This window comes from Ceratotherium simum, chromosome 23, assembly GCF_057802395.1.
Source record: "Ceratotherium simum simum isolate JZ-2026a chromosome 23, ASM5780239v1, whole genome shotgun sequence".
In the NCBI taxonomy this organism is placed as follows: domain Eukaryota; kingdom Metazoa; phylum Chordata; class Mammalia; order Perissodactyla; family Rhinocerotidae; genus Ceratotherium; species Ceratotherium simum.
Genome location: NC_141922.1, coordinates 40,757,977 through 40,782,361, shown reverse-complemented (window position 1 = coordinate 40,782,361; position 24,385 = coordinate 40,757,977). Strand labels below are relative to the sequence as shown.

General features: G+C 38.5%; 1 protein-coding gene across 4 annotated transcripts in view; it reads left to right on the top strand.

The window, feature by feature from the left end:
• Positions 1 to 14,691, top strand: part of MTDH (metadherin) — a 59,529-nt gene extending 44,838 nt beyond the window's left edge. For all 4 annotated transcript variants that reach the window (XM_087447605.1, XM_014788078.2, XM_014788076.2 and 1 more), the window contains 5 exons: positions 739 to 863; positions 5,639 to 5,746; positions 8,000 to 8,140; positions 10,386 to 10,542; positions 11,576 to 14,691. In XM_087447605.1, coding sequence (XP_087303731.1) covers positions 739 to 863; positions 5,639 to 5,746; positions 8,000 to 8,140; positions 10,386 to 10,542; positions 11,576 to 11,646 — 602 coding nt within the window. In that variant the 3' untranslated portion in view covers positions 11,647 to 14,691. The remainder of the gene's footprint in view (positions 1 to 738; positions 864 to 5,638; positions 5,747 to 7,999; positions 8,141 to 10,385; positions 10,543 to 11,575) is intronic.
• Positions 14,692 to 24,385: the final 9,694 nt, after the last annotated feature.

Genomic DNA, 24,385 nt, shown 5'->3' with positions numbered 1-24,385 from the left:
GTGATAGCTTCCCAAAGGAGGTAAAATTCAGTTCCTCCTAGAGTGAAAGAAAGGAATTTGGAAGTCTAGAATAAAAATTTATTCTTAAGAATAGGATGATAGAAGCCCTAAAAGTGACTCACATATTTTGGAATGATAAAAGTAGCATTGAATAATCTGAAAAATTTAAGATACAGGTTAAGTATTAAAAGAGGAAAAGAAGAGGTTACATATTCTGTCATGACTTGGTGAATTTGAAGAAGAACCTAATCTTGAAAAGCTCATAAGGAAGGGAGGAGGTATAGGTAAAATGACAGGTGGGGAGCATGATTTTGGCACTACTGTTAGAGATTGGCTAATTGTATACCCTGGAAAATATATCAATTACCAAAATGTTATAATAATTAGGGCAAAAAAATGATCAGATCCTACACCAAGTTAGGCATAAACAGGGAAAAGAGCAAATTCAGGAGACTGCTAATAAAGGAGGTAGGGAGAAGGGAATTATATGGTTAATTCATAAGTTTTCTGGAGTTTTTTAGAAATTCTATTTAATTAGCCACATGACGTGCCCAGTAGAAGTTGGGTAAAGGTTTTTACTATCGTGTTATTGGTTTTTTCCTAGCTTAAAATGTGCTTGGAAGAAAGAAGAACCATAGTTTAAAATTACAGCTTAGTTCAAAATAAGGAATTTTAGTTTTTGCATTTTAGTTTTTTGGCAGAAATGATAGATACCTAATTTACACTGTTAAATTTTAGATGGTTTGTCTTCTGCTGATCCCAGCTCTGATTGGAATGCACCAGCAGAGGAGTGGGGGAATTGGGTAGATGAAGAAAGAGCTTCACTTCTGAAGTGCCAGGAACCAGTTCCTGATGATCAAAAAGTGAGTAAAAGGATTGGTGGGTATGTTTATGTCTCTGTGCACTCAACTATATTAGAATTATTAAGGGTTACATTCTATATTACAGATATATCTAGTGCTATAATTGCTTCAGAGAGGTATTCTGATCGTATTTACTTCAGTCATTATATGCTGCATACCTTCTCTGTATCACTGTTTCTTTTCATGAATTCTTGAGGATTCTACTATGTGGAAAGCACTATTATACACTGATAAGGAAACAACACAGTTTCTGTCCTTTTATCAGAATTATAATAACCTACCAACTCTTAGTGTATTTAGAGAAGAGTAGATTGGTTCCCAAAGAAAGATTTAAGGAAGGCTTGAGAGCAACAGACAAGATTGAGAACATCATGAAAAAGACACCAAGGCAGGAAAATAGGTAACACTTTTGGGGAAGAGGTAAATAGTACACTTGTGTGGAATCAGTTGATGATAGGATCAATTGTTTACAGGTCTATCTTCCTCTTCTAGGCTGTATTCCTTAAAGAAAGGGACCGCAAAGTTGTTATCTTTGTAGCTCTAGTAACATGCTTGGCATTTAGTAAATGAATAAATAAATGAAAGGAATGATATATACCTTACCACATTTCTATGGAATTCTATAAGTAATGAGAACCGGTTGGCAGCTTTTAAACCAGGAGTAATCTCATCATCAATAGGGTTAAGGAAGATTAGGCTGGATATAGCAGAGAGAGAAGAAAACCAGTTTGGGAGGCTATTTTGTACTATTTGGGGTAAGTGTTAAAGAGGCCAGTACATGAATCAGGGTAGAAGATAATGAACTAAGTTGATAGCTTTGAAAAATAAATGGAAGTGGTATTTACAAGAGACGTAAAGCTACTGATCAAACTTTGCTTCTGGTTGTTTATAGGAATAAGGATGAAAAGTCAAAGAGGCTCTGAAAATAATAGGACCATTAGTATTCAACAAACATTAATTGAGCATCAACCATGGGTCAGGTATTGTGCTAGTAGAGAAACAAAGATAAATAAGACACAATTACTGCCTTCAAGGAGCCTACAGTCTAGTGAGGGAGGAGAGGAAGGAGACTGGCGTATCAACAGATGAAAGTAATGTTACAGTGTGTTGGGTATTGTGGAAGCACTCGGGAGTTTTAGCAAAGGCATGCTAGAGGTAAAAACAGAATGTAAAGCAAAGAGTGCTCAGAAATGAGGCTGGAGAGGGAGGCAGGGACCAGATTCTAAAAGGCCTTGAATGTCATGTTTAAAACCTTGGATTGGGCCGGCCCTGTGGCTCAGCGGTTAAGTGCGCGCGCTCCGCTACTGGCGGCCCAGGTTTGGATCCCGGGCGCGCACCAACGCACCGCTTCTCTGGCCATGCTGAGGCCGCGTCCCACATACAGCAACTAGAAGGATGTGCAACTGTGACGTACAACTGTCTACTGGGGCTTTGGGGAAAAAAGAGGAGGAGGATTGGCAATGGATTTTAACTCAGAGCCGGTCTTCCTCAGCAAAAAGAGGAGAATTGGCACGGATGTTAGCTCAGGGCTGATCTTCCTCACCAAAAAAAAAATGTTATCAATATGAATAAAATCTAAAAACATACTGAATGATGAAGAGCAAGTTACAGGGGCCAGCCCAGTGGTGGAAGCAGTTAAGTGCATGCGCTCCGCTGCGGCGGCCCTGGGGTTCACCGATTCGGATCCCGGGCGCGCCCCGACATGCTGCTTGTCAAGCCGTGCTGTGGCGGTGTCCCATCTAGAGTAGAGGAACATGGGCATGGATGTTAGCTCAAGGCTGATCTTCCTCACAAAAAACAAAAAAGAGCAAGTTACAGAAAGATACACTATGATACCATTTATGTAAATTTTGTGTGTGTAGATATTCATAAATTTATAGAAAAATTGATTAGATAGACAAAAGAAGTTTATGATAATGGTTACTGCTAGGGAGGTAGTGTGGGAATGAGATTGGGAAGGAATGTAAAGGAATTTTAATTTTTCAGTAATATCTTTTATGTTAAAAAATCTAAAATAAATTTGTCAAAATGTCAGTTCTTTTATATGAGTTAAAAGATGGTATGGAGTTTTTCCCGTGAACAAAAACAGTGTTTTTTGTTTTGTTTTTTTGTGAGGAAGACCGGCGCTGAGCTAACATCCAATGCCAATCCTCCTCTTTTTTGCTGAGGAAGACTCGCTCTGGGCTAACATCCATGCCCATCTTCCTCTACTTATATGGGACGCTGCCATAGCATGGCTTAACAAGCGGTGCATCAGTGCGCGCCCAGGATCCGAACTGGCGGACCCCGGACCGCTGCAGCGGAGCGCGCACACTTAACCGTTTGCACCACCGGGCCCGCCCGTGTTTTTTGTTTTGAACGGTGTTTTGCCATGAGAAACTACATTTCTCTTATGGTTGGATTATAATTGGCTGAGAACCAGACCAGAGTCCTTGTGACCTGAGTTTCCTTCATAGGATGCATCTTTTCATATGGTATTTTAATCATTACAAGCTTATGGTGAAAACTTCTGTAGAAGTTTCTCCACAACTAGCAGCCAACTTGCACTGAAAATCTCTTAGCTAGGTTTGTGCAGGGTTTGGTTTGGTTTGGTTTGGTTTGGTTTGGTTTGGTTTGGTTTGGTTTGTCTATCTGCTGGTAATTTCTGTAAACTGTTTGGTGGTTCATGAAACCTCCAAAATCATCCTAATGAGTATGGTGCTGAGCAGAGAAATAACAGTTATCCAGATCATCTCTTCCTATAAGGATAGTCTAGGAATCTTGGCTGTCACCTGTGCAGAATAGACAAAAAGCACTTTTCCATAGAAAATTCAACTATATGGTATGTGTGAAGAGATATCATCATGTATACTAATTTAACAATCCTAATTCACAATTTTTGTCATGTGAAATGACATTCCTCTTTCAATGACATTCCTACTGAAATTCAATTTTTTTAATTAAGGCTTGTATTTTGAGATAATTCTAGAGTCACATGCACTTATAAGAAATAATACAGAGATGCCCTGTGTGTACCCTTTACCCAGTGTCCCCCAATGGTAACATTTTGGAAAACTATAGTACAATATCACAACCAAGATATTGACATTGATGCAATCAAGATACAGAACATTTCCATCACTGCAAGGACTCTCATGTTGCCCTTTTTTATAGCCACACTTTCTTCCCTCCCTTCCCCACCTCCTTCATAACTTCTGGCAACCTGTCATCTGTTCTTCATCTCTATAATTTTGTCGTTTCAAGTATGTTCTATGAATAGAATTATATAGTATGTAACCTTGTGGTCCTGTTTGTTTTCATTCAGCATAATTCTCTAGAGGTTCATCCAGATTGTTATGTGTATCAGTAGTTGGTTCTTTTTTACTTCTGAAGAGTAGTGCAGGGCCGGCCCCGTGGCTTAGCAGTTAAGTGTGTGCGCTCCGCTGCTGGCGGCCCAGGTTCGGATCCCGGGCGTGCACCGACGCACTGCTTCTCCGGCCATGCTGAGGCTGCGTCCCACATGCAGCAACTAGAAGAATGTGTAGCTATGACATACAACTATCTACTGGGGCTTTGGGGGAAAATAACATAAATAAAAATATAAAAAAAAAGAGTAGTGCATGGTCTGCATATACCTTAGTTTATTTCACCATTCTCTGGTTGAAGGATATCTGGGTTGTTTCCAATTTTGGACTGTTATGAGTAAAGCAACTATACACATTTGTATACACAAACTATAAGGTTTTTGTGTAAACATAAGTTTTCATTTCTCTGGGATAAATGCCCAGGAGTATAATCCATGGGTTGTATGGTAGTTGCATATTTAATATTTTAAGAAACTCCAAACTGTTTTCCAGAGTGGCTGTATCACTTATATTCCCCCGGCAATGTATGAGTGATCTAATTTCTCTGTATCCTTGCCAGCATTTGCTGTTGTCACTATTTTTTATTTTAGCCATTCGGATAGGTGTGTAGTGGTAATTCACTGTGGTTTTTTTGTTTGGTTTTCTGGTGGGTTTTTTTTGTGAGGAAGATTAGCCCTGAGCTAACATCCGTGCCCATCTTCCTCCACTTTCTATGGGACGCCGCCACAGCACGGCTTGGTGAGTGGTGAGTAGGTCTGCGGCCGGGATGCAAACCTGCGAACCCCACGAACTTAACCACTATGCCACCAGGCCGACCCCTCCATTGTGGTTTTAATTTGCATTCCCCTCATGGCTAATGATGTTGAACATCTTTCCATGTGATTCTTTGCCATCTGTCTATCCTCTTTCGTGAAATGTCTATTCATATCTTTGCATATTTTCTAATTGGACTGTTTGTTTTTTTAACTGTTGAATTTTGAGTGTTCTTTATATAGTCTAGTTAGAAGTCCTTTGTTGGATATATGGTTTGCAAATATTTTCTCCCACTCTGTGGCTTGTCATTCACTTATCAGGGTCAAGTTCAATTTTAATGCAAATAGTTCTGCATTTAGACTCTGAAATGAGACAGAATTCCCTTTCCAATGAGTTTTTAAAAACCAAGGTTTGTATAGCTCTCTAATTGATCTTGTAGTGAGTGATGAAAGTTGTAAGAAAAAGTGTTCTATCTTTAGACAACAGGAGAATGAAGTTCCATGTACCTTGTTATTTTTTAAGTATGTAATTTTAGATCAGTTTTGTTACTCGTTACTAATTCTGATTTAGAATTTGGGAGATGAAGATCGGACTTAATGAAATTATTTCATAATAATTTCCCAAATAATGAAAACTTAACCAGTTGGTTCACTTTAATAACTTTTGCTTTTACATCAGGTTTCAGATGACGATAAAGAAAAGGGAGAGGGAGCTCTTCCAACCGGGAAATCTAAAAAGAAAAAAAAGAAAAAGAAGAAGCAGGGTGAAGATAACTCTCCTGCACAGGTAGAAAATCAAAACAACAAACATCATTCACTAAGCACCTACTGCTGAATGTGAAAAGATAATATGCAAATACTAAGAATATGTAGAGATAAAAGACACGATATGAGACATCAAATTTACTTGAGAAGCATTTGAAAACTTAGAGAATGTTTTAAAAGATTTTATACATTGTACTCTAATAAAAACTTTATTGCTCTAAAAAAATCATATCAAAAGTGCAAACCCAAAAGTAAATAAATAAAATTCTAAATTAGTCTGATACATTTTGGTTTATATTATGGTGAAATGGAAAAGGAGGTACACTATGTCACATATACAGAAATTTCCTTCAAGTAACTGAAATTTAGCAATTTAGAATTTTAGCACGATTAGAAAAACCATGTCTATAACAAGTGGAGTCTTTCACGTGACTGAGTTGGCTGGCTATTCTACATTTAAAAGAATGAAAACAATTAGACACACAGTTGTAAGTAAGGAATGAGATTTTCCTAAGTTGTAACATAATGGTGATATAGTGCTTTCAAAAATAAATCCATGCATATTTCTAATAATCTAGTATGTTTGAAATTAAAATATCATTGTTTTCATCTACATTATAATCTAAAAATTTCTCCCCAGATAAGAAAGACCGAAGAAAAGAAAGGGAAAATGTAGGAGTGATAGAAAGCTTCTGTTAGAAGCCAAAAAAGAAGAAAGGATACTAAGTAGGAGATAGCCAGAATTTCTAGAGGGTAGCCTACATAGTAATTTTCCTATTTATTCTATTTGGAAGAAGTTGCTGCATGACTTTTTAAGGAAATAACGTGTTCTGTTCTTTTTTGTTGTGGGAAGTGAAACCCTTCATAAATGATACCAATCCATTTATCAGTATTAGTTTTTTCTCAGTACTAGTAATTGGTGGCCATTAAGGTTAACATGACTAAGATCAATGGATATAAAAAGACTACAATTATATAATAGGTGTGCTTTTCTTGTTAGCTGAGCTAGCTGATGAGAAATGTTATTGACAGCTATCCTTGGTTAGTAATACTATCTGAAATCCATTCAGTCAAACTTTTCCTAGATTTCTGTGACTTAAATTATGGCTTACAAGTTACTTAACTGCGTAGGTTGCTTTGAGAATTAAATGAGATATCCATGAAGTTCTGTGTAAAGTACATAGCACATAGTGTCCTATCCATAAATGATTATATTTTGGAATTTGTTCTTTTTTCAGTAAAGTTCCTTTTAGTTGTTGGTATGTAGTTTCTGGGGTTCTTTACTGTTAGAGTTCAATTTAGAATGGAACTAACTGAGGTCTTCTCATGAACTTTGTACAGATTGCAAATCTTAACGTACATACTTCCAAACTACTTGCTCAACTTAAATTCACAACAAAATTTTGAATTACTGTCTAAACCCACTACCATCCTGAACAAGTTTTATAGAATATCATTGTTGGAAGGAAATTTACAATATCATCTTAGCCAGTTGTTAAAAAGAACAGCCATTTATGTGTATGTGTTTACTAAAGAACAATGCAATTCACAGTAGTGGTCCTATTCGCTATATTCTAGTTCATACTTATTTCATATACCTAAGCATATAATGTGCTTTAGAATTATTTTGCTGAAACTTTTTAAAAATCTGAAGGCCTAAGAAAATGGAAATGTTAAAGCTTGTGTAGAAATTATCTAGGCAAACTTTTACAGTTGAGAAAACTAAAGTTCAGGGAAACTAAATGATTTGTCCTTAAGATTATACAGCTAGACTGTGGCGTAGCCAAAATTGAAATTCCTGTCTTTGTCCTTTCTACTATGTAAGCTTAATTTGTCTAGAAAATGCACTTATATAAATATTTCATTTCTTGAGGAAGTCTTTAAGTGAAATGCTATTTCTAAAGCCTTAAAGTATCAACTAAGTCACTGTGTACTTTTTTTTAAAAGAAAAAATACTAATTTAGTTCATTCTGTTTGAAGTGGTTTAATAAATTAGAATGGTTCACATTTGGGTATGTGAGTGTATTGTTTTTTCAATTCACAGTTGATTTAAATCTCTGCAGAAAGCAGGGATGATGAATGTGTGTTCCAAAGGTACCTATTTATAAATCTTTAAATAATTATTTTCATATGCTCCTTTAAGCTATTTAGGTAGTTTCTGAAATAAAATTATTTTCTTGGAATATCTTCTAGATATTAGTACAACAAACCAAATAGATTTTACTTAGTAAAAATTAGTGATTTATCTCATCTAATAGACTACTTTTCTCTGTAGGATACAGAAGAATTAGAAAAAGAGATTAGAGAAGAGCTTCCAGTGAATAGCTCTAAAGTCCGTCCAAAACAGGAAAAATCTTTTTCTTTGAAGACCATAAGCACTAGTGATCCAGCTGAAGCACTTGTCAAAAATAGCCAGGTAATTTTTTGATATTTAAAGAATAAAATTTTGATGACTAGAGAATTGTTTCATAATTAATATTTTGTTGAAGCGCTGTGCTAAGCATTTAAAATACTCTAAATAATTTAGTCCTTACAACAACACATGAGAAAGGGAGGACCCATTATGTAAATGAGGTTAGAGAAGTTGAATAACTTGTCCAAAGTCACATAACTATCAGTGGCAAAACTGGAGCCACTAGACTATATTTTCTCCTATTAAATTTGTAGTCATACAGGAGATAGATGGCTTAGAGAAAATGTGGCTGGTTGCATTTTCTCCAAAGCATGCACATGATATGACTGTGGTCCAACCTCTTGAAATGTAACATTTGTTTAAAATTTGGTGACAGATTCTTAAATGTATGTCTTCTGTGGAAATTTTTGCTCTGTCAGAAGGCACCATTTTACAAAAGATCTAGGCCAGTGACACAAAGACCATAGCTCTTCAAACTCTGATTTCTAATTAGGTAAATTGTATCATATTGAAATATGTGAAATTCTTGAGTTGCATGGTTCATTTATTATTCAAGAAAAGTTTTTGAGAGCCTACTACATGCCACACACTTTGAGGTTCTGGGGATACATCAGAGAACAGAGCAGACAAAAAATCTCTGCCTTTGTGGAGCTTACAGATGTACTTTGTGTGTTTCATGAAACAGCTTTAGACAAGAACCTAGTTGCCACTGAGAGAAGGAAGGTGTAACAGCCTTGTACTAAAACAAAATCTTAACGATACTTCTTATTTGGATTTGATGCTTTTAATTCCCTAAGAGTATTTTGAGATAAAAGGATGCAATTTCTTTTTTTCTTTCCCCCCACCGAGGAAGATCAGCCCTGAGCTAACATCCATGCCAATCCTCCTCTTTTTTGCTGAGGAAGACTGGCCCTGGGCTAACATCTATGCCCATCTTCCTCCACTTTATATGGGATGCTGCCACAGCATGGCCTGACAAGCGGTGCATCGTTGTGTGCCTGGGATCCGAACCCAGGCTGCCAGCAGCAGAGCGTGCACACTTAACCACTACACCATGGGGCCGGCCCACCATTGTGCTTTCTTGAACCCACAGAGCCTGGAAGAACAAGGGGCAAGAGAAATGTTCTTTACCCTTGTTTCTATAGTCAAACCAACGATCACAAGTAAAGCTAAAGAGTGAGATGATCTACTCATCTAGTAAAGCCTCAAGGCTCTCCAAGTATTGAAGTTTCTGTCATTACCTGGTCCTAACCATTCATTAATAGTTAGGCCTCGGTGAGGCAAATTAGATCATTCACCTCCTGGACTGGCCGGTGGTGCAGTGGATAAGTGTGCACGCTCCACTACGGCAGCCCGGGGTTCCCAGTTCAGATCCGGGGCGTGCACCGACGCACAGCCTGTCAAGCCATGCTGTGGTGGTGTCCCAGATAAAGTAGAGGAAGATGGGCATGGATGTTAGCCCAGGGCCAATCTTCCTCAGCAAAAGGAGAAAGATTGGCGATGGATGTTAGCTCAGGGCTAATCTTCCTCAACAAAAAAAAAAATTAAAAAAAAAAGATCATTCACCTCCTTTCTGCTCCCAAACTGGAGAGGAGAAAAGCAAGGCTCAAGAGTCTGGACCCCAAGCATTATGATTTCACTACCAGACTGGATAAAACTGAAGATTTGGACCTGAGTCTTACTGGTTGCTCTAATCAGCAGGACTAGTAGCCCTAGTCTGATTTGTCTGAGGCCATATTTTTACTTGGGTAGGAAACTGGAGCTATTATTGCTGCTGTCTGAGATATCCCTACCTCTTAAGAAGGAGAAAAGGGGGTACCCCCTAGTGGTAGTTCTGAAATTGGCTATTTTCTTTTTGTCTTTCACATGAAAAAGGTTTGAGGAATTGAGAGTTGGTAGGAAGTGGACAGAACCACTGAATCGCTAACAAATGCAAAATCATGCAATTTGTAGTAGAAAAGAAAAATATAGAAGTTAATGAAAATGGAATTATTCACTCCTATTTGAGATTCAGTAAACATTTTGTAAATTCATCCATTTTTATCTCAACCTGTATTTGTGGCTGTTGTAGGCACACATCTATTTGGTTGTGTCACTAGAGGGCAGACTTGAGTTGTAGGGCTTCTTCAGGGAACCATCTTAGTATTTACTTGCTTAGTATTTACTTACAGCCTCCTGGTATTACTATGATATTTAATTTTATTTGAAACTTTTTACAAAAATCTAAGATAATTTTATTCCGAAATAGCCTATCAAGACTCTTCCACCTGCTGTTTCTACCGAGCCATCTGTTACTTTATCCAAAAGCGACCCTGACAAGAGCTCTTCCCAAGTGCCACTGATGCTGCAAGAGACAGACAAAGCCAAGTCGAGTACTAAGCAAAATAGTGTGCCTCCTTCACAGAGTGAGTAATCCTCATTTTTGGTTCTTTTGTGTGCTTTCTCTTCTGTTTATAACTGTTAATATCTTAGAAGTCTAAGATTTTTAGACTTCTGATCTTAGAGTAGACTGCAGGTTGTTCTGTGCCTTTTTCTCCCTCCTTTTCTCCCTCTGCTACCTTTAGTGTCCCTTTTTACCTGTTTTTACTTTTATTACTTAGATTGAGCTATATTAAATGATGGTTTTTCTAAGTCAAAGCTGTTGAAATATCATCCGTATGGTTAAACCAAATAATACATTGGGATTGAAAAGAAATGGGCCTGCCCCGTGGCTTAGCAGTTAAGTGCGTGCATTCCACTGCTGGTGGCCTGGGTTCAGATCCGGGGCGCGCACCAACGCACCGCTTCTCCAGCCATGCTGAGGCCGCGTCCCACGTACAGCAACTAGAAGGATGTGCAACTATGACATACAACTGTCTACTGGGGCTTTGGGGAAAAAAAAAGGAGGAGGATTGGCAATAGATGTAGGAGGATTGGCAATAGATGTTAGCTCAGAGCCGGTCTTCCTCAGCAAAAAGAGGAGGATTAGCATGGATGTTAGCTCAGGGCTGATCTTCCTCACCAAAAAAAAAAAAAGAAAGGAAAGGAGGAAGGCAGACATTGAATAACCTAAAAACATGGAACTAGAACTTAAAAACTTAAACATAAAATTTAAGACATTAGGGCCGACCCCGTGGCTTAGTGGTTAAGTGTGCGTGCTCCGCTACTGGCGGCCCGGGTTCGGATCCCAGGCGCGTACCGACACACCGCTTCTCCGGCCATGCTGAGGCCACGTCCCACATACAGCAACTAGAAGGATGTGCAGCTATGACATACAACTATCTACTGGGGCTTTGGGGGGAAAATAAATAAAAAATTATAAAAAAAAAGTTTAAAAAAACATTTAAGACATTATTAGTGGGTTTCGAAGCATGTTTCATTGATACTACGTTTACATTGAGACATAACAGTATTCAGTATCCTCCTAACTTCCCCCCCCCCCTTTGTTTTTCCTTTTAGCCAAGTCTGAAACTAGCTGGGAATCTCCCAAACAAATAAAAAAGAAGAAAAAAGCCAGACGGGAAACGTGAATATTTTTTTTCCTGAATTGGACATGTGTTTGCAAACACTGTCTTGAAGATTATGCTGTTTATGCAATAATTTGTGAACATGTACAGAGTTTTATATAAATTTAAGCCAATTTTTAAAACAAAACTGTGAACACAACCACCGTAAAAATGGAATCAAAGGAAAGTTAATTTATGAAATTAAGAGGTCAGCAGAATATACTACAGTGCTGGAAGACACTTGGGGAAAGTCTTTTCCATTTAACAAGAATGATCTTAAGAATATTATCCTGGTTTTACAGCAGTGCCCTGTTTACAACAGATTGTGCCCTATCTCATCTGCAGCTGAGGAATAAAGGGTTTTGATTAGAAAGAGGGTTGCCTACAAATCAGCAGGCAGCTTCTTGGATCTTATGCACGGAACTTATACCATTTGAGTCTGTTTTATGCTTAAATCAAAGTGCTTTGATCATATGCATAATCTGCCATATCTTTACATATTTGTTGGTAGCAATTTGTATTAAAGGAATCACAAGTGCAAATAAAAAGTCGTTTATCGTTTGTTTAACTAAACTGTCATGGTTTAGTTTACAATTTTTAAAAAGTTCTTAATTAAAACATTGAAAATGCAGTAGACACTTGTATGGCTTATCAAGTTAGTTTTGATAGTCTTATGTTACTTGAATTGTTCAAAGTACAGTATATTTTAAATTAAGAAAGGTAAACTGTATTTGTTTCATACTTTTAGGATTCAGACTCACAAACAATGCTCTTGTTTATGATTTGAAAGCTTTCAGGCAAAATCCAACGTAACATTTTTCCTTTCCCTAGCAATTGCTTTTTTCCAGCGTTAACTCTTCTTCATTACTAATACTTTTTGACTTTAAAAATTAAATCTTTCACAAACTAGTTATACAGGCAAAAACTTTGAGTATATGATGGAGAATGAAAAACTAGAGTCAGACAGCTTTAATTGACATTGTCAAGACCTCCAGTTATCAGGAATACATTTTTTTACTGCCTTAACCTGTAGTGCGTAGAATATGCATCAATTTCTTGAAGGGGATTCATGTTTTTATAAGAATTTTCATGTAATTATTGCAATTGTGGTCAAATAAGGAACGTTTCCTGCTTGAAACTGTATTGATTTAAATGATGTGTGAGATGTTTCACCATTTTCAGGCACTGTGTAATTTTATTGTAATAAACTGGCAGGTATCTTTGTAACTATAAATAGTGCATGTTCAGCCATGTACACTGTAAATAGCCTTTACCAAACATGTTTGACAAGGACCATAATTAACATCACTTAGGGAATTGTGATAAAGAAAAAAAGCCATGATATATTGGATGTGATTGGCTTAATTGTTTTTATGTGGCAGCAAGAATGAACCGTTTAACAGCTGTAACCAATGGTACTGATCTAGCCATCCAGTGTTGTCTTTATTATATTTAATTGTGGTTTGATAGTATTGCATTGTCAGACTAGGAAAGCTAAAAGAAACAAAATGGTTTTAGTTTTGCTGAAGACTGGCCTTATTAATGGACAGCTTTCCTAACAAGCGATTATTAACTATGATCAGGTGTTAACATCTGTTTCAGGAACATGGCAGTATGTTTACATGTCAGAAGTTTTGTTTATGATATTTCTAAATTGATTTGTTTAAATAAATTCAGCAAATGGATAGCATTGTTTTTATTTGCTTTGATATCGGGGTAAATAAGCTAAAGTGCCCGGAATGGATTTCTTCAAATGACTATACTTTGTTAGCTTTACATAGATGTTTCCTAAATAGATCCAAGGATTCCTAAGTTTCCAGCACTTTGTAAAGGTATCACAAAGGAGAATTCAGTAGGGAGTCTGTAATTTTAGAATGTGCTGAAAGATCTACACTCAAAAAATTTAACTGAACTCTCTCAACTCTACCTCACCATTTCTTTATCTTGGAATTTTGTTGGCTATGTGAAATGTTGGACGTTATTTCTCCAGCTTAGTATGTCCCATTCAACCACCTTCACCAAGTGTTAGACACACTGTCTTTTGAGGAGAGATGTAGGGTGGAGATGGAGAAGTGCATTGCTAAGATGGGGTGAATCCAGTATGGAGATACCACTGTCCCTTCTCTCTGGCTCAAGAGCTAGGACATGGATTTTATGTTTTAAGAGATGACAGCTATGAGTGATAAAATTAATAAATTTATTCTCTTTCACACTCATGGGGTGCAGACTCTTGCCCAATTAAAGTATCGTTGTTCATTGCTCTTGACCTGTTGCAAAAGATCTTTATGTGACATTAAAACAGTTTCTGGAATCTGAACACAGGAACTGTTCTCCATCATGACTTCAGAAGGCACTAAAATCAAGATAGAGATTCAGGAAGGAGGGAAGAGAGGAGCCTGTTGTCCTTTGGAGGCTTTGATTAGATGCTTCTGATAACTGGTCCCTTTAGGCTTTGTCAGGCCTGGAGGGAAAACTTGTTCTGATTAGCAAACAAGGCCTCCTAGAAAAACTACTTAAAAATCTCCCCAATCCGGACCTGTCTCCACATACTTACTGAAATCCTTCCCTATTCTGGAGCAGGGAGTTGGGGTTTAGGATGTCCCCAGACTGGATCCTACCTATCCATACCCTCGATTGAGTAAAACAATAGTTGAGAGAGTCCAAAAAAAGAGTACTGAAATAAACTGTCGTGAACGTAATTTACCACGTTTACCTTGTGCATGCATTCCATTGGGGTTGGGGGCAGTGGAAAAGAATTCATCCAAATCTAATGGTATTATTTCATAAGCTGATCTGGTTTGTATTTGGGTTAAAGATATTGAAGGGCAATATTTAACTACAGAGTTTAGTTTTTCTTAATTGAAAACGGTCCTTTATTAATATAGTGTGAAATATCTTTCAAAATTTAGAATTTAAGTTTAAGATGTCTAATAGATGTCTTAAGACTTTCCTGTAAACTCATTGCACAAACTGGAATTACTTTCCAACAGACTTAGGGAATGCAAATATGTTATTTGTAAAATGCATTGAGTATTGTAAATAAAACAAACCATTTTTGTTTTGTTTAAATTGCTCGTTATAGTTCTCTTCTGGGAAGGGACTTCTCAGTCATTTTGCATTCTAAGCTAGTGTAAAGGCAATTCACTCTTTGATGTTCTTGATGTTTCTTTCTAAAACCATGAGTGCACTTGCAGGCTTTACCAGTGGGAAGTCAAATATTTGGAGATAAGCCCCTCTGAAAATGTCGCTGTTTGTGACACACAATGCTCTCTATGGGAAACAGCTTCCATCTTACATCATCTTAGCAATAGGTATAACTGCCACCAGGTGCAGTATAGCACTTCTATCAACCTTTAGGTTAAGGAAATCAGGCTCAAGTTTGGCTGCGTCCCCAAATAGTAGTGACTTAAACAAGGTAGTTTATTTCTCTTGCATGTAAAAAGTCTGGGAATGCAGTCCAGGGCTACTATGAAAACCCAGGGTCAGGGATCCAGCTTCCTTCTGTATTGCCCCTCCCTGTTCTCAGCATGTGACTTTCATGTGCTGGTTGTAGACAGCTGCACCAGCTAGAAACCTCCTATCAACGTTTCTGGCCCCTTCTTTTAAGAACTCTTCTTACGAGTTATTCACACCACATAGTCTTATCAACCCATACCTAAATCATTTGATCCTACTAGTTACAAAGGGGGATGGGAAATAATAGTCTTTATTCTGTGCTGTCGGGCCAAATTAACATTTTAGGATTCATACTGAGGAAGCAGCAGAGAATTGGATGTCGGGCACAGCTGGCAGTCTCTATCACAGGGTTGACAGACGCTATGTATATCCTGCACCCAAGCATCATTTTTAAGGTCAGGTTTTAGCTTTTCCAACTGAGCAGAAATTTTGAAATCTCTTGGCTGCTGCTCAGAGTAGCAACTAATGATGTTCCAACTTATAGGTAATAGATTCTGGAAACTTCTGCCACTCAATGACTGCTTTAAATTCTAGAGACAGAAAGGCTGAAAGAAACTTGAGTAGCCTGCTATCACACCAATACTGCAAATATAGATTATAGCAAGTTTCAATAGAAAAATTACCTGGTGTATAAAGTAATCTTAAAAAAAAAAAAAAAGCATTACTATTCTTTCTAAATACTTTAACAGAATGATTTCTAACCCTAGCATCAAGACAGGTATATGAGGTGCATTGTAAGATGTTTGCTAACTAATAATAGTTACAGTACTGAGATTTATGAATAGACTAATTTGAAGAAAGATGTAAGCAGATTCAAGGTCATCTCCATGATAATGGCATTGTTATTTGTATATGTGTGCTTTTCTTTTTTATTTGTTGTCTCAAAGCATTCAAAATGGATGTAACATGTACATAAATTATAAAGCATAATAAAATGAACGCCTCTGAAACCACCATTCTGCTTAAGAAATAGAACATTACCAATGGGGGATATTAGGGGAGAGCTTGACTTCTGTTGTTTGGTAACAGGATCAAGGGGGGAAAGGCATGGATGAAAATAGCTGCTCTCAGATGCCCCACTTGGCACAGGTCCTTCTTGGTGCCAGAACTGGCTAAGGGTCCCAGGTAACATCTAGCCTGGTCTCAGAAAGGTGTCAAGGCAGCCCCACTGGCGCTCCTTCCTCATTCCACTGACATCTGTTGGGAAATTACTGGAATAAATACAAATATGCACAATGTCTCTGAATGTGAATGGTGCCCCCAGAGTTCTGTAGCGCACACCACGTGGCAGCCTTTCCATGAGGAAGGGGGTGGCGAGGCTCTCTTCTAGACAGGAGCTGCCCCCTGGATTCAGAAGAGCAACCCGTGCCCTGCTTAGGGTGAGACTTCCTGGTGAAGTGTGTTGAGGGGCTGCGGACTTGGCCAAGCACCGCAAAGGGGTTTATGGCAAACCAGCAAGAGCTGCTAGTAATTTAAAATAGTGGAATTATGAGTGATTTCTTTCTCTTCTAAACTGTCTTTAAATTTTATTTATTTATTTATTTTTTCCCCCAAAGCCCCAGTAGATAGTTGTATGTCATAGATGCACATCCTTCTAGTTGCTGTATGTGGGACGCGGCCTCAGCATGGCCAGAGAAGCGGTGCGTCGGTGCGCGTCCGGATCCGAACCCGGGCCGCCAGCAGCGGAGCGCACGCACTTAACCGCTAAGCCATGGCGCCGGCCCTAAACTGTCTTTAATAATTAAAAAATATTATGGGATTACTTGAAAAAGTCGCAGCTGTTCCCATTTCTCATCAAGAGTGAAATGACCACAATAACGAAACATGGAAGGAAACCTGCCTCAGCACCGGAACTAGGAATGGTGGCATTTCTATTAGCAAATTAAATCCAATAATTTATCAAAACAATAAAACACCTATCAAAGATGCAAGTGTGGGCCAATGTCAGGAAATCTATTAACATATTTCATTGCATCACAAAATTAAAGCAGAAAAAGTATATGATCATGACACTATGCTGATCCAATACCATTCTGAATTTAGATTTGAAAAAAAAAAATAGGTGAAATACTAAAGTCATCTCAATTACAATCAGTGCAAGGCAGGTCAACATTGTCTTGGAGAGCTATTAACAAATAAGAAAATTTAAAAATTGTATAACATCAGAAAAGAAGAGGGAAATTATCTTTTTTTCCCCCTGATTGTATACCTGAAAACTCAAGCGAGTCTAATAAAAAGCAATGAGCATTAGGACGAGAATACACTCAAGTGGCAGATACACAAAAACCATAAAAATTTTCTGGACTAGAATAAGCACCTAGAAAAGGAAATGGAGGGAAAACAGTCCAATTACATCACAATATTATATCTAGAAGTAAATTTTTCAAGAAAGACACAAGACCAAATGAAAACTGTAAAGTCTTATTGAAGGACAGAAACAATCTAACACATGAAAAGCTGTGTCATTCTTTATTTGGAAAATAAAAATGCCAGTATTTCCACAATTAATATATAAATTGAATTCAGTTCTGGTTAGAATGCAACAGATTTTTTAAAGTACCTCGAAGATTATGGAAACAAGTAATTTGAAAAAGATCAAGACAAAGTAGTGGGCAGCATCAGGAGAGAGGCAGGGAACCTGCCTTACGAATACCAGATACCAGAATAAAATATAAAACGACTTGTATCCGTCAGCGTTCATAGTTGTAAAACTAGGATTCCCTCTGGCTAGTTTAAGCTGAAAAGGGGTCTGGACACACCAGAGATCCAGGCCCTTACCTTGCCAGGAATAAGCCTAGCCACGTTCAGAGGCTGCTCTAGTAACAACGGTCCTCTCACCAGCTCCCATGAGGACACTCAGGACTGAAGGCCTGAGCCCTACCCCTGCTGCCTCTGCACGGCTGCAGGCCACCAACCCATGGTCCACAACTGGGTTCTGCTCAGGTCTCCTCTTACCTCGCTCCTTCGTTAGTCTGTGTTTGGAAGAGGCGAGGCCTTCTCTATGTCTACCAAAGAGTGAGGGATACTGGAGAATGAATTTTGGCTGTGTGGGATATTCAAACATAAAGGATATCAAAATGTATTTATTGAGCATCCAAAACCTCATTACTGGCTACTACACAAATGTAATCTAATCAATTATCAACAAAAGGATAGTCAAATAAGTCAGGAGAACAAGGCAGGGAATTCAGAGATACATTCCTACATACATGGGAATTTTGTATACAATTTAGGTGGTGTTTTAATTCACTAGTAAAAGGATGATTTACTTAACAGATGTTATTGGCATAACTTATCTAACTGGAAGAAAATAAAGTTGGGCCCCATCACACTTTATATGAAAGTAAATTACCGATGGATTAGACTGAAACATTGAAAAAAAATCTTAAAAAACAATACAGGGGGCCAGCCCCGTGGCTTAGTGGTTAAGTGTGCGCAGTCCACTACTGGTGGCCTGGGTTCAGATCCTGGGCGCACACTGACGCACCGCTTCTCCGACCATGCTGAGGCCGCGTCCCACGTACCGCAACTAGAAGAATGTGCAACTATAACATACAACTATCTACTGGGGCTTTGGGGGAAGAAAAATAAATAAATAAAATTATTAAAAAAAATAAATGCCGTCTCCAGGAATCATTCCCTGATCTCCTCAGTCCTCAGCCCTAACTCTACACACACACGCATGCACACACACCCCAACTGTCCCCCCCCCCAGACCTGGCCTTCATCTGTGTGCACCCAAAGGTGTCCCTTACACTCTTATTTCTGCTGCCCTGTCTTCCTCAGTGGACAGCTGTACATTCCTTGAGGCCTTCTATGCCTATCACCTCTTTGCACCACCATAGAGTCTTCCAAATAGTAGAAACCGTAGAAAGAGCCATTTGTTGGATAGATGGTTTTTAAGTGTGACAAAATAATTGTTAATGTCCAAACATGGAAATTGACCTATGTGCAAATTTTCAGTCTGGACCTTCATAAGTATAGAGCCCAATTCTGAGCTTAAGGAATAAGAAATGTAATTAAAAGTTCATTTTTAGAATTTGAGAATTTATCTAGATTACTTTCACTTTATGCTGCTCTTATCCTTGCATTGACTTCTAGAGGATACTGATACCAATTGCTTTCTCGATAACAGAAGTGATGTATAACTTTCCTGAGGCCTATAGTTCTATTTTGCAATGTATGCCATTCCTCAGTAGCAACAAACGAAAATTTTTCTTGGCTCGGTAAGAGTCAGTCTATCAAATTTAAAGAATTGCTTACCCTGCAGTATATTCAACTACAAGCAAAGCCTTTTTTTAATTAAACTTTTTTATTTTGAGATAATTGTAGATTCATAGGCAGTTGTAAGAAATAATACAGAACCCTTCACCCAGTTTCCCTCAAAGGTAATATCTTGCAAAACTATAGTACAATATTGCAAGCAGGAAGTTGATATTCATACGACCTAACATCTTATTCAGATTTCCTGTTTTAGGTGCCTTTCTGTGTGTGTATTAATCCTGTGCAATTTTATCTTACGTAGATTCATGTAATCAGCACCAATCCAGATACAGAACAGCCCCATCACCACAAGGTTCCCCTGCGCTGCCCTTATACAACCACACACACTTTCCCCAACCCCATCCCTGTCCCTAACCCATGGCAGCATTACTCTGTTCGTTATAATTTTGCCATTTCAAGAATGTTCTATAAATGGAATCATATGGTATGTATCTTTGTGAATTGGTTTTTCTCACTCAGCATAATTCTCTTGAGGTCAATCCAAATTATTGTATCAATAGTTCATTCCTCTTGTTGTGTAGCATTCCATGGTATAGATGTACCACAGTTTGTTTAACCATTTGTCCATTAAAGGACATTTGGATTGTTTCCATATTTGGGCTATTAGGAATAAAGCCGCAATGAACATTTGCACACATATTTTTATGTGAACATTAATTTTCACTAAATCTGTGATAAATGCTCAAGAGTGCAATTTGCTGCATTGTATAGTAATTGCTTGTTTTATTTTATAAGAAACTGCTAAACTGTTTTCCAGAGTGGCTGTACCATTTTACATTCCCAAAAAGCAAGGCTTTAAAATAAGGGCCAATTTGAAAATAAGTTCAAATCCTTTTGAAAATCTGGTATTTTATTTGTAAATTTACTTTAGACCAAGGTAACCTCTGGCCTCACCTTAGACTCTGCCACTGCATCACAGACCATAAAATCCACTTGGGGCTGGTTGATTTGGTTTGTTATCACCTGGAGCTTGATAGTGTCATAAATAACCGAAGTGAACGGAAAGTCATCCCCTCATGTGCCCCATGGGTAGCTGACAAAAATGTGATGAGGCCAGTGAGTTCTGGGCTGATTGTGGTCATTAGGGATATATTAGAAAAAGCAACAAATATATTTTTCACAGTGAAATGTTAAGCACTGTTGAATTAAAAAAAAATTATAAACCCGTCACAGAAACAAATACTGCATGATTCCACTCCTATGAGATATCTAAACTAGTCACATTCATAGTAACAGACAGCAGAATGGTGGTTGCCAGGGGCCGTGGAGAGGGAGAAACGGGGAGTTGCTGTTCAACGTGTATAAAGTTTCCGTTTTGCAAGACAACTAAGTTCTAGAGGTCTGCTGTACAACGCTGTGCCTACAGTTAACACTGTATTGTGCACTTGAGAATTTAAGAAGGGAGATCTCATGTTGTGTTCTTACCACAATAATCAACATATAAACAAATAATCTTTAAAACAGCCTTGCTTAAAATCAAGAACACAAGAGTCTAACAGCAACATACTCGAGAGATTGAGAATCCTTGAGCTCTGATATGAGACTGTGGGAAGAGAAGGCACTGACCCAGCCGTTGCCTCCTGTTACTCGGGGAAGGATAAGGGCTGGAGGGCATTCCAGGTCAGACACCTTGAAGACATCAACAATATAGACAAGAGTTAGTTTGGGGTAAAAGTCCTTCTGGAACAATGTACACACCCTCTGTATATTATCATCATAAATTTAAATACTTTATTTGCAAGAAGCTCTCTTTCTGAGAACTTTAATGATTAAATGTTCTATAGCTTTTAACTTCAACGCTGTGTAATACAGTAAACATCTGGCCATAATTTCTGTATGGAGTCCAAAATATTTAGTCACATAAATCACACAAAATAGGAGGTAGTGTTTTTGCAAAATAATGAAAACTACTATTTTTCAGCCAGTCTCTATTGCCTCATAAAGCACAAAAGTAAAGAGAATGGTACTTTATCACATCTGATCAAACCCTGGTCTGAGGAAGTTTTGAATGATCGTCACAAGGTAGTTCCTTCTCAACCTCCACCACAAGAAGGAAAGGATGCCCCCTCACTGTCCCCTCTTGCCGCCTGAGGATGGCGGCTAGGCAGAGGATGGAAGCTATCTAATGATCTTCCAGTCCCTCCTATCTCAGGGCATGTCATGTCTGAGCTTTGTGTTTGTTGTAGGAAAGTGTGTTTATTAATTGCATGTTTGAAATAGGAAATTGAGTTTTCTAATATTTAACCCATTCTCTGTGACTTCACTGATCTCTTTAAAGTTAACTTGACCAGTATAAAAACTGTTCAGATCTTCTTGGAGTTAGGAAAACTGCACCAGATTTCCTCCATGTACCAATTCTGGAAATGGAAAAATAAAGAGTGATTACAGCAGAAATGTTTTTAAAACACAATTCAGAATTTGGACTTCCTATAGCACATCACGCATTCGATTATTCATACTACAAAAGCACCACTGGTGAAATATACTTACTGATAGTAGGACGGGTTATGAGTTGATTTATTCATGGTGATAGCTATCACGGATAGAGAATCTATTCTATAGTAGGTGCTCTATGTGAGTTATCTCAGATGCTCACCAAAGCTCAGGAGGTTAAATAATCGTCCCAAATCCCAGCATGGCTGTGCAGCTGGGAAGGAGCAAGGAACAGAACCAGCATCTCAGCGGTCCTGCTAATTCAGTATTTCCCAACCCAGTGTCCTGTGAAACACTTTTGGGAGTTATTACTAGTTGAATCTCAAAACTGTGTTCTAGAGTCAAAGTTTAGGAATTCCCGTATACTGCTTCCTCTCTCAGGAGTTTACCATACACATCAGCTTATCAGAGTTTCAGAGAAACCCTGCATTAAAGAAAAGTGTTTCTATTTCCCTTAGTTGTCCCCAGATACATTCAGACTTGGAACTTTTTTTTTTTTCAAGGAATGCTAGTAGCATCCTGAAAACTTACTGTAACCGATGCTGGTTGAAGTTTCCCCATTGCCCTGGAACTGACTATTGAGGCCTACAGCTGAGGACCAAGGGACATTAAGTGCCTGATGTTGTGAAGAGAATCTCCATCACTAGGGCACCATCCTGGTCCATGCCCTCTCGTCTCATCAATCCCTGACCCCCACCCAAAAAGACTGGGGAGAGGAGATGGGAAGAGAGTCACAGAAGTAGAATGTTGTTGGCCTAGAGCAGCATGCTGTGACCTTCCCTCCTCTCCTTGTGAGGAAGAGGGAGGAGGTGTCCTCCACCACCACCCCAGCCAAATGAAGGAGTGCTCCAAGAGAAACTCTTCTGATTTGGGTTCCTGAACTGCACATGGAGGCCACTGACACAGACCAGCCAGTGATGGCAGAGAGGCAGGTAAAATCCCTTACCAGGGTTCTCCAGAGAAACAGAACCAATAGAATGTATATATATAATATGTAACGTGGGTGGGCCTCTTCCAACCAATTGAAGGCGTTAAGAGGAAATATATATATGAGATTTTTAAATTATTTTTTTATTAAGGCTGTATTGTTTTAGAACAGTTTTAGGTTCGTAGCAAAACTGAGCAGAAGGTACAGAAATTTCCCATATACTTCCTGCCCCCACACATGCACAGACTCCACCATTATCAACATCTCCCACCAGAGTGGTACATTTGCTGGGGGAAGACAAGAGACACATCATTATCACCCAAAGTCCATAGTCTACCTTAGGGTTGACTCTGGTGTTGTACATTCTATGGGTCTGGACAAATGTATAATGACATGTATCCATCATTATGGTATCACCAGAGTATTTTCAATGCCCTAAAAACCCTCTTGCTCTGTCTATTCATCTCCCACCCCCACACCATGGCAACAACTGATCTTTTACTGTCTCCATAGTTTTTTCTTTTCCAAATGTCAGATAGTTGGAATCATACACTATATAGCCTTTTCTGATTGGCTTCTTTCACTCAGTAATATGCATTTAAGTTTCTCCATGTCTTTTCATGGCTTCATAGCTCATTTCTGAAAGAGAGAGATTTATTTTAAGGAATTGGCTCATGCAATTATGGGAGGTGGCAAGTCTGAAATCTGCAGGACAGGCTGGCAGGCTGGAAATTCTGGCAGGAACTCATGTTGCAGTCTTGAGTCCAAAGGCAGTTTGGAAGCAAATTTCCTCCTTTTGTGGGGACATCAGTCTTTTCTCTTAAGGCCTTCAACTGACTGGATGAGGCCCATCTGCATTATGGAGGGTAATCTACTTTACTCAAAGTCAACTGATTTAAATGTTAATCACATCTAAAAAATACTTTCACAGCAACATCTAGACTTGTGTTTGACCAAACAACTGGGCACCATAGCCCAGCCAAGGTGACATACAAAATTAACCATCACAACCCCCGGAGGGGATCAGCAGTCAGTTAGAAAAAGACTCAGAACCTGTTTCCCTCCCAGCTGACTACCCTAAAATAGCAGAGAAACTGGAGTATGGAAGAGGCAGGAATCCCCAGAGTAGATCACAAGCCCCCTTCTCCACTCCAGGTGGAAGAGAGAAAGAAATGAAAGCACAGAGCAAGCTCCATCTGCCTCCAAATCCCAAAGCCGCACGCCTGGCAAGTACTGGGCAGGGGAGGCAAGAGGTGATGTTTAAACTGGGGCTATAACAGTTCTAGACTTTAATTACTGAAAATGAGTGGGAAATGATGGAATCTTCCAGGAACATCTCTAAGGGAGAGGAAAGGAGGATTCAACAGAAAATGGATGAAGGAAGGCATGGATGGAGCAAAAGAAACCATTTTGTGTTTAGACAGCAGAGCACTGACATTAATCAATAAAAATGGCAGCATCTTGTTTGGGAGATTCCATTTTATGTCATAGACCCCATTGCATTGATGCTAATAAACTGATAACATATTGTTTGAGAGACCCCCAATTTAGGACACCCTGCTTTAATTCACTTCTATCACTATTACCATACGAAAGGCAGGTGAGCAGAGAAAAAGTTTAAAATATATATCTATGTATTGAAAAATAGAAAAATATTATTTC